Source organism: Lactuca virosa, chromosome 4, assembly GCF_052849685.1.
Source record: "Lactuca virosa cultivar CGN04683 chromosome 4, Lactuca_virosa_CGN04683_v6, whole genome shotgun sequence".
NCBI classification, from domain to species: Eukaryota; Viridiplantae; Streptophyta; class Magnoliopsida; order Asterales; family Asteraceae; genus Lactuca; species Lactuca virosa.
Genome location: NC_136429.1, coordinates 152,285,472 through 152,297,008, shown reverse-complemented (window position 1 = coordinate 152,297,008; position 11,537 = coordinate 152,285,472). Strand labels below are relative to the sequence as shown.

At 34.9% G+C, this 11,537-nt stretch overlaps 1 protein-coding gene across 1 annotated transcript; it reads right to left on the bottom strand.

Moving 5' to 3' along the window:
• Positions 1 to 7,999: 7,999 nt before the first annotated feature.
• Positions 8,000 to 11,007, bottom strand: LOC145107557 (glycine-rich protein). Its single transcript, XM_079044461.1, has 2 exons — positions 9,703 to 11,007; positions 8,000 to 8,374 (listed from the first exon to the last, which is right to left on the bottom strand). Exons 1-2 carry the CDS (start codon positions 10,902 to 10,904, stop codon positions 8,290 to 8,292), a joined length of 1,287 nt encoding a protein of 428 aa, XP_078900587.1. The 5' UTR covers positions 10,905 to 11,007; the 3' UTR covers positions 8,000 to 8,289.
• Positions 11,008 to 11,537: the final 530 nt, after the last annotated feature.

The window sequence follows — 11,537 nt, the reverse complement described above, 5'->3', positions numbered from 1 at the left end:
GAAACTAAACATTTTTAATGTTATTTGAACAATTTATTTGTATTTATGAATTAGGATTGTGCTTTTGTCATAATTATGAAGTTTTATTTATATTTTATAATTTAAGTGGTATAATATTTAATTATATTATATATATATATATATATATATATATATATATATATATATATATATAATTGATTTTAAATGGGTTAACCCAAGTTTAACCCATTTATTTAATAGGTTGGGTCGGGAACTACATAAACAGGTCAACCCGGTGACAACCCATTTATCTAAAAGGTTGTGTTGGGTTGGAAATATCAACCCATTTAAATAAACAGGTTGGGTTGGGTTGAAATTTTCAACCCAATTATTAAATGGGTTGAACCCGAACCCAACCCAGGTCGACTCATTGTCACCTCTACTCAAAAGGGGCAATGGAGGCTGATAAGGAGAGAGCATTGGGACATAAGGTGTTTAAATAGGGTGCAAATCTTAGAAACTAGGGTTTGCCCCTGGATGACGTACGCCCAGCGTACCAGGGGGCTAAACCTGTGTCCAAGGCTCTTCGAGGTACACCCAATGTACCTCACTTACGCCCAGCGTACTTGGTCTCTATGCAACATAAATAAACACTTAATGAATAAGGAATTACCAGAAAAACCAGGCGTTACACATGACTTTTTCATGTGATAAATTTCACTATAAGATTTAATCACTTAAAATTAAACCTCGTCGCCTTATATGTCTTTACGTCTCACTTAATAACCAACACAAGGTAACTAATGTACATATCAAATAAAAACCCCGGTATAAAAGATGACATCTGGTGATGGGTATTCGACCATAGCACTACTTGTCGCTATTCTTATGTAAAACCCACGTTAATGTGTGAAGTCTGATTTGCAACGGTGACTCGTTTTGAGTAAACCGTCGTGGAAATAATCATGGAAATTAGTCTATGACTTTTAGCTTCGAGAAATATGAAAAACGACACCACCCCATTTTCAAAAACCGGCGCCAAAAATCCAGTTTTGTACTAGTGTTTCTATAATATTAATTATCTTAAGTTTGACTCGAGTGAGTCAACTTTTGGTCAAACTAGACTTTCTCAATTTTATCAAATTTAACCCTTATTTACTAGAGGTGTTAAATTTAAAGTTTATTTCTTCAAATTTACATATTTATTATTATTATTATTATTATTATTATATTTATTTAATTTAATTATTTAAAGTAAAAAGTTTCTTACTCTAAAAATAGGATATTACAGCAACACAATTATCATTATTAATAAGTATAAATGAACATGGGCTTAGACTTGTTGGCTTGTAGCCGATACCAATATTGATAAGTTCTCATAGTTGAGAGGCTTGGTGTAACTTTGAGAGGTATATATGCACTTTCTTAGTATACTGAAGTCATTAACTCAACATTCGTTTCTTCCCGGTTCTTTGAGAAGCGACTGGATCTATAGGCGGCGACAGATAGATCTTGAGACAACGGCGGTGTTGACGACTTTAGCGGTTAGAGCTAGATGATGCGGCAGCAGCGCAAGGGGGGAGGGGGAGAGAGAATTGATGTACGGCGAAGACGACGCTAAAACACATCGGAGAAGGCAGCCAAGGCTACGCTGACTGTTTATATGAGAGATGTTTTTTAGGAGGAGAAAGAGGAGATGAGATTTGAGAAGGGGGAAAATTGGACAGAGAAGGCACCTCCGATGACTATTAGAGGTCGTCAGAGGTGCAATGGCGGAGCCGGTAGGGGGGAAGTCGGGTGTTGCTCCCCCTCCAACTCTTTTAATTGTTTAATGATAGAATTATATATAATGAAGCCCATGAGTAATTATATGGCCCATCTCAGTAAACTAAACTCAAAGTCCCCTCTATCTATTTTAATTTGGTAAAGTGGGTATCTCTTTTATTTTATTGTCGGGAGTTGATTTTCGTTAGGAAGTTACCATTGCTTTCATTCTCCAATCAATAATAATAGGTAATCTTTAATTCTTACATATTTCATTAATTTTTGTAATTTTATCATGATTAGTAATTTGGTTTTTTATGATCATATTGTAAATTTTGAGCAACAAAAGAGTCATTGATTTTTTTTTTAAATGAAAAGAAAAATGTTCATGAACCACAATTGTATATTGTTAGAGATAATATTAGAGGAAGATATTTATAATACATGCCTACAACTTTAAAAAATAGTACTTTAGTAATATTGACGAGCTTTTTAGTGTTGAACCCGAATAAATGACTTTCTATTTTAAACTAGTAATCAATATTTTTTATTATCTTTTTAAGATTTAAGCCCCTGTTATTCTCAAATCCTGGCTCCGCCCCTGCAGAGGTGGATGACGGTTGCTACGAGTTGTGGTCAGCAGTATGGTTTTAACATAGAGCTCTGATACTATAGAGCTCTGATACTATGTAAGATAATAGATTGTTTGATTAATATTTAATAGTGAGAGTTAAATCTCATATAAATAAGGATACAAAAATGAACTAACCTAAATACCTAATAGCCTTGGACCTAAACCCAAATGTACTAACAGTCTTGTGTATAGGTTCGTGTGTAATTCTCTTTGATCGGTGTATCTTATGATTTACTTTGTTTAGATTTGTTGTTTGTAAACACTTTCTGTAAAATATCCGGTAATTATTTATGTTCTTGTTTAAAGTTGTTTCAATATTATTTAACATTTTAAGTGTATGTATGTATACATGTATGCATGAATAATATGTATTGAGTCATATTCCCATTTATAAAGTAAAAAAACACAACACCTAAGTATAATTACCCTGGACGACTAGACAAGTTGTTTCCTCTTAATTCTAAAAAGCCAAAAGAAATGTCTTCCAAAAATACATGATCCATTCTCAATCCCAATAAACGTTTATCATCTAATCATAGCCATATTCATCATCGCAAGCAAAACGGTTGATAGGATTAAGCGATGGTTGAATCAATATAGAGTTCGTTAAGTTTGTGATCATGTGCATGTTGTAAATTTGCATGTAACATTCCCGGTTGCTCCAGAGTTTGCCTTCATGAAGCGTTTAGCGGCTGCAAGAACTTGTTCTACAGAGTCTTCCATGAGCGCCCAATTTAGCCGATGGACGATATCATGAGGTTCATAGGCAAACACGATGCTACTATAAGAATTCAAGAGAGCAGTCGTTCCTTCCCTTAAAAGTGTCCGATAAGGATCTCGTCTTCCATACATGCTTTCATATATCGTCATGTTTCTGCCATATCTTATTGAAGCCAATGGCCCAAACACAAGTTGTACTTTTAGGTCTGGGTTCATCACTTTCCAATAGCATTTGTGTTGAGGCATCATCCACATTCTAATTAAAAACATTCAACAAATTAATATATAATTACACCCTTTGAATATCAAGAAGCTTAAGTTAGTCTATAAGTGTGATAAAACTTACTGGTATGAACAAGCTGAAGCTTCAAAGAACGGCTTGGCTGGCATGGGAGGCAACGGAGGTAACTCAGGCAATGGCGGCAATGCAGGTAGTGGTGGCAGTGGCGGAGGCAAAGGCTGCAATGGAGGAAACTCAAGCAATGGTGGCAATGCGGACCACCGTGGCCGTGCAGGTACTGGCGGTTGTGTCGGTGGAAAGGACATAAATGGAGGTGACTCTTGTAATGGCGGCAATGAAGACCGTCGTGGCCTTCGTTCAGGTACCGGCGGTTGTGTCGGTGGCCAGGAAAGAAACGGAGGTGGCTCATGCAATGGTGGCATTGCAGACCACCGTGGTCGTCGTTCAGGGGCTGGTGGTTGTGTCGGTGGCAAGGACAGCAATGGAGGCGACTCATGCACTGGCGGCAGTTCAGGCCATGGCGGTAGTGCAGGAAACGGTGGCAGAGATGGTAACGGAGGCAGTGCGGGCAACGGCGGTAGTGCAGGTAAAGGCGGTAATGCCGGTAACGGTGGAAGTGTTGGCGGAAATTGCAACAATGGAGGTATATTAGGAAATGGCGGCAGTGCAGGCAACGGTGGCAATTCAGGCAACGGCGGCAGTGCAGGCAACGGAGGCAATGGCAGCCAGCGCACCCGTGGAGTCAACGGTCGTGGTGGAGGCAATTCAGGATGGTGCACCGGCGGCGAATAGTCAGGTGGAAAGTTATCCGGAGGAGGAGGCAACGGGGGCTCCATCAGTGGCGGGAAAGGAGGCAATGGTGACAATTCAGGAGGCGGACAGTTAGGAGGAAAGTCGAACGGAGGAGGCAATAGTGGCGGTTGCGGTGAGTATCGAGGGCAGAAAGGGGAAGGCGTGACAGGTTGACTAACCAAAGTATCCACCGTGTAAATTTCAGTATCAAACATCTTAAACGTAAGTCTGAAGTTCTGAGCAGGGCCGGCTTCTGCAGCACAACCCTGGCCGTCGCCGGAAACCTGAGCCCGGCAACCACTCATGTCCACCGGACCTCTAAATTTGATTGTGTAGGTCCCAAGCCAGTTTGTAGTTTCTTCCGTCAAGACTGTGAACTGCCCATGCTCCCCTGGGCAAGCCAATAATACTCTTACTCCTACAATATACAAAAATTCCAAATTTAGTCCTTAAACTGTAAACTATTTCTTAATATTGTCCATAGACTTTTTTTTCTTCTTTACATTGATTGCCCAAAATAGTCAATCATGTCTTAAACTGCATTTTACAATTATAATAAACTTGTACCATTTTCCCGCTTATTATGTGTTGTCTTGATAAAAATGTAAAGATAAATAATATTTAAAATATACTTGAGGTATGAAATCACCCTTTAAACGATTAATTGATAGCAAATCTATTATAAGTTAAGACTTGACTTACACAAATTGTATTTCTTTTATATTTTTCATATGTTAATATCATAAGTAGGTAATCAACATTTTTTTATAAAACACTTTTGTTTTAAAAAATATTATCAAAAGAAAAGTATTGAAACTTTATATTCATAAAATACCAATATTTAAATGGTTTTTTATGAACAAAATTAAATAGTTTTTTACCTAGAGCATTTATAATAATAGATTTTTGGGATTTTCTAACATATGTCCTAAAGGAACACATAAGAAGCGATAATCGAACTATTAATTATGAGGAATATTACTATAATTAAATATGAAATTTATTAATTATAGAAAATGTTCTTCATAATTAATGCATTTCACATTTAATTATGGTAATATTTCTCATAATTAATAATTTATGGCACATGTTAGAAAATCTCCAGATTTTTAAAGCTTTCGAAATTCTTTTACTATCAGAAAATAAAACATATTATTTGAAAAGTCATCCCAAACATTTATTTTTTGCTAATATTGTGATTTTCTTTTAGCCTTTTCACATTTATCCCTATATTTAATAATATTTTAGTTTATATCCTAACTAGATTTAGATGTGAGGTTAAGTTTAGACTTTATATTTAATTACTTAACTTATTTAATAAACAAAAGTTGATATTTTTTTTTAAAAAGTTATATAATTTACAAATAGATATCAAAACTTTCAAAATTAAAAAATTATCAAATATTACAAAATATTGTGGTTACATAATCTTTTATCATTTTTTAACTAAATATTTGAAAATTTTATCATTTTTATATTTTTGGAAGAAAAAAAAAACACCAGGCAAAGTTATTTCTTAGTTTTATTTTTTTGCATTAAGTGACTATTAGAGACATTACTCATAACTTACTTGTATAAAAAATTACACTCTCTTCATATAAAAATCATACAGTGTTTCTAGCTATGTCCGACGACACCATTGAGTAGTATCTTATCATACAAGTGAGTAAGTTCATCATCCATGAACTGGCAGACGATACCCATGAAAGGTTGTTGATGATTACAGATAAATAACCTCAAGATGAAGCAAAACATTCTAGCTGAGGACCACGTAAAAATGATATATTCATTGAGGTCGTGAAGAGGGCCATTGTCGTCTTGTTGGTGATTACTTTTCAAATCAACCGGTTTTCCACCGAGCATCTTCAGGCGGGGGTTTTGGATGGATAAGGAAGTATTCATTAGAAATGCCGATTTATTATTCAATCAGACTATTTAGATTGAAGGAGATGCAACTGGAAGTAATGGTTAAAAAGAGGTCAAGGGGCATGGTACAAAATAATTCCTTCTATTAATGAATTTAATCAGATTAATTATTAGCATACAAAAGCAATGCCATAGTTATTGGTCTGATGACCAAGTAGAGGATTGTTGCAAGAAAATTGTTTTATTCTATATACAAGAAGCCATTTAGATATGAGCACGCATGTGCAATTTTTAAGGGTGAACCTAAATTGAAGGGGGTGATACGGATCATGCTCATACCAAGAGAAAAAAACTAGCTCGTGTAGTTACACAACAATCATTAGATGCATAAACAAGCTTCAACATTGAAGATGATGTAGCTGAAGTCCGTCACATGGAAAAGAAGAAAAAATAATACAAAAGCAAAAAGAAAAAGGAACTACCTCAAAACAAAACAAAACAAAAAATCTTAGAGATTAAATTAACAAAACTAACTCTTTTCAGATGTCTCAGATAGATGAAGTATTGGAACACACGAAGGAAATGACAGATTCATTCAAGCATTAAAAAAGGATTAAAAAAAAAAAAAAAAAAAAAAACTTGGATATCATCAAATCTTTGTACGATGAGATAAAAATAAAAATATTTAAGATAATAAAATCCTATTTTACAAAGCGAAAGAAAAAGTTAATGACATCAAATCTATTAGTAGTCAACAAAATATCAGTATTTGCCAATTTTTTACTCTTATAGATGTCACTAACTTTTTCTTTCACTTTACAAAGTGTGATTTTATTATCTTAAATATTTTTTCAATCTTATTTATCTTTATAGTTTTTTATATTATTTATATTAATGGTATTTTGTAAAAAAGAACAAATAATTTGTTATATATTTTTGTTATTTAACAAAAAAAAAAACAATGATGCTTTGTTAAAAAAAAAAAAAAAAAAAAAAAAAAAAAAAGTTATTACCAATCTATAACATTAGCCATTTCTTTGTTAAGTAGTCCTTATATCATTGAGTTGCTTAACAAATTACAGGGTTTTTTTTCTTGTTTTTATGCGGAGAAATGATGTATAGAAAAGCTATTTCTTATTTAAAAATTAAAACATAAATTGACTCTCTTAATAACAATAAATGACTATTTTATTCCTGTATGTAGAAGTAAAATCGAACAAAAATAATTATTTATTTAATAACTATTATAAATTGAAAGTGTAAAAGAAAAAAAGAAAAAAAGTCAAACTAACTAAAACAAGATTTGGTTTAGTAAGTATAACTCACCTCCAAGAGGATAATCAAGATGGTTAATCTCACCATCTTTGCACTGATCACAAAACACCCTCCCACTCACCATCGTTTCTCCATGACACACATCACTTGTAATTGTACTTGTACTTGACCCCACCACCAACACAACACTTGTCACAACCACACCAATGTAAATGTTTAGCCAATCCATCCACATTTTAAGTTGCAACAAAACAATTACCACCACAAACAACACATTCACAAACTACTATCTAGTCTAGTTAATAAAGAAAAAGAGCACCAATTTTTCTAGCTAAGTTTGAAATATAGGGGTATCCAAGCTGACATACAACCTCTGAAGCCTGAGGTACAAACCATCATAGAAAGAGAAAGGAGGGTGGTGTAATGGAAGTCTCAACCGCCCACAATAAATAACAAGTTAACAAATAAAAGGAGATTATTGACAAGTAATAAGTAAGAACAGAGGCAGTAGTATATAAAAGGATGAGCCTTCTTTGTGTGTGTGTGTTGTTTTAAAGACTCATAATCTTTGTAACAAATTTGGATATTTTCCATCTTTCACCCATAAATAAATATGATAATATTATACTAATTGCTACTTAAAATTCAATTGACCCAAGAGGCATCAACGATAAAATGCTTCTTGTTCAACTAAACTTATGCCATGTCAATTGTCATGCCACCATAAAAGTTTAAGTGTTTGTGGATGTCTCAAATATATAAATATATAGTTGCTCTTAATAAATATAAAGTTGTGAATACATGCACTCATGTCTGAATAAAAAATAAAAAAAAAAAGAACAAAACTGATAAAGAGGAACATAGTAACAATAATAATAAATTAACACAAAGTATGCATTTAGTCCTACAAAAATCACTCTACTCATCAAGAAGTCTATCAAAACTTGTAACAGTAGCAACAAAAACATGGAAAAATAGAACACAAAACTTGCCATTATATCTTCTTCTTCTTCTTCTTCTTTATCTCAATCTCAAATCACTTCTGTGCATCTTCTTCTTCTTCTCCTCCTACTTCTTCTTCTTCAGGTTCTTCAGTATGTCCATTTTCACTTGTCTCGCCACTACACATCATCAAACAGTATGCAAGTATGCCATTAAGTACAAACTTTTTACAAAATTACCCCTATTCTATTTTTGCTTTTACATTTCCACAAGTATGCTCTCATTTTCTCATATGTATTCTTTAATCTCATTTATCCAAGGCAGCATTTAATGGAAAAAGGAAACAAGGATTACAATTTCTCATTTAGACATCATACTTCCAATTCCAATCACAGCTCATTTTAAGAAATGGTTATTAAATCAAAAGGTATAATTAATTGTTATAATTACAAAAACAAGTTGACATTTAAGGTCAAAAAGACAACTGATATACAATTTCATAGGTTAGTAGTTTCTTTATTCCCTACATAACAAGAAAAACAAAATTCCTAGAAACTACAAGATCCCAAGAATAATTAGGTCATTTTTCTTTTTGGTTCAAGCAACCAATCAAAAGAACCATAAAAGTTTAATAACCAACCAACTGATTTTGCCATTTACTTCACTTCATGTAAGTGGAAACAACAAGAAAATAAAGAACTGGCATAAAATATACAATTTAATTTATTAAATTGCAAAAGCATCCAATCATTCTTGCCACTTTTTACTTCTTCCTTTCAAAAAGTGAGTTCTTCCCAATGTACTTTCACAATAACAAAGGAATGTTTGCAATAAAAAACCATCTATAATGTTTTAAAGAGATAAAAACCCAACATTTATAAAAATATCCAAATTAATGGCCCTTGAAAAAGAATATATGGATTAACACAATAGCCTTTAGTTACAACACCAAAATACATCTTTTTATGTCCAACATTTGTTAATAGTGTATCATAAAGCTGCCAACAAATGCTTCTTGCTTAAAAACATTACCTTATAATCAAAAACTAAGCATTATGTATAGACTTATTTGTGTCCATTTCCTTGTATGATGTATACATTTTACCAATGTTTAAGTATCCAATAATACCTCAAAAGGGCACAAATTCAACTCAATGCCATACTATAAACAGATTTTAAAATGTAATAATGCAATTCACAAGAACAAACAAGGCATATTAGATACATAACAAGTCATAACCACAAAATAAGACGAATAGATTAAGACCTAAGCGCAATGTACTTCCATTAATTGTGTGTATTATATCATCCCATTGTTACTTTTTCTATTACAGCAATATAAAATCTGCCCGATTATATCAGTAAAACTTGCTTTGTATTTGTATTTGTATTTGAACCACATGGTTATAATTAGGTAGATTTTTGAAGAATTAAAAGTAAGATGCTATAATAAACAAATCAGTGAAAGTAATTTGCTGTTTAATGTAGAGTAATTATATTATCAAACCTTGGAGGAGGAGCATCATTGGTTTGGTCCTTTCTCCAGCTCCTCTCAGTTGAATCTTCATTGGATCTTGCCCTTCCAATGCCTCTTTTCATTCTATCTCCAGAACCTAATTCTTTAATTTTCATGGCTTCGAGCTTTTCATCCATCTCCTTCCAGTCTTCACCCTTTTCCTTCAACACCTGTTCTCTTGGACGTGCATCCCCAAATGGGTTTGAACCTTTTGGTTTCACAGCCCCCACAGTCTCAACAACATCTCCGACTGGCAACTTTCTAGGCTGCAAATTAAGCTTGGGTCTACTCATACTCCCACCACCGCCGCCGCCGCTCACTTCCTCCCTCTTTTTCCCCCAAGTGTCTGAATCAGAAGAGTCGAGACCACCTCGGCGATCTCTTAGACTATCAAACGCATTCCCACCACCACCACCACCACCACCGAATCTCCGGGTTTCAACTTCTTTCTTTCTACCCCAATTATCAGAAGTATCAGCGTCGCCACTCGATTCAAACCCCATTCTTCTCTCCCTGTCAAATCCCCCACCATTCCTTCGCCCTTCTGATGGAGTATAGCTCTTGTTTGATGCCCAACTGTCCGATTCATCAGCACGGGAATGCGAGCCCTCAAAAAAGCCGCCTCCTCCTCCTCCTCTCTCCCTTCTCTCAAATCCACCACCACCGCCAATCGTTGATTTCTTCGCTGCCCCCCAGTCATCAATCTCATCGGCACGTGAAGGACCCAAAGGTTCCCTAGTCGATTTACGACCCTCATCACCACCACCGCCGTTAACCCTACCCGAACCCCATCTCGAATTCGACGAATCGCTGTTCCTATCACCACCGTAAGATCTAAACCCACCGCCTAACCTAGTCCGGTCCAATTCCTCAGCAGTCCGCTGGCGTGGACCGGTAGGAAGCATCATCATGTCCTCAGCGGTTAACCCCTTCGCCGCCTGATAAGTCTGACCGGAAGGCTTATTCGTCGACCCAGTTACAAACTCGCCAAGAGATAAAGTCTGGCCCTTCTTCTTCTTCGTTTTGGTGGCTGCGGCCGTCATCAGGTCAGGGAAATCAGACATCGCCGCCGCCGCAGCACGGTCGTTGGTGTTGGCATGGGTTTGTTCTTGTTTAAGCTCGTCTTCGTGTTCCTCGGAGTCCAGAGCCCAGGCGCCTGGTTTCGCCCACGCACTTGTTACAGTTGCCGCCATGGTTGCGTTGCGTTTCTCTCTTTGCTGTTTCGAGAGAAAGAAAAGATAGGTTTTCAGAAGAGTGTGCGTATGCGTTTCTGCGTGAGATCGAAGCGTTTAAAGGATCGGTGGTATTATAAAACCGAGTTTTGATCGGACGGCTGATATATCGTTACAGAAACCTTGTGTGATCCGGATACTCTTTGGTGCAAACTGCAAACGGATGGTGGTGGTTGACTAAAATATTTCCTTTTTCTACAAAAATAACTAATATAAATATTTACAATTTGTGTAAAACTCTTTAATTTTTTTTAGATAAGATATGGTTTCGATTTTCAAAAATATTTAATTAATTTAGTTAAGCCATCAAAATATTTACATAAGAAAAACGAAAACCAGCATCCCATAAGATAAAAATTGTTGTATTTATTTAATACATGTTTCAAAATGAAAATTATTACATTTATTGTTAGACAACATTTGAGTTAACTATAGAAAATAATGTTAAAAATGTTTTTTATGGCAAAACTCATGTATAATCAATGAAAACAATTAACGTCAAATCATTAGTATCCATCACAAATGTGTGTTTTGTTGGAAATTTCATCATTTCAATAAGATTTTTTTTCCAAAGTTAACAAAGAGTATCTTTCT

What these genes read in the sequence shown, in the direction of transcription:
- LOC145107557 (XM_079044461.1), bottom strand. Translation starts at nt 10,904, where the DNA reads ATGGCGGCAACTGTAACAAGTGCGTGGGCGAAACCAGGCGCCTGGGCT. An exon ending in AATGATGCTCCTCCTCCAAG is followed by an intron (nt 8,375 to 9,702) that starts GTTTGATAATAT and finishes GATGATGTGTAG; the next exon opens with TGGCGAGACAAGTGAAAATG.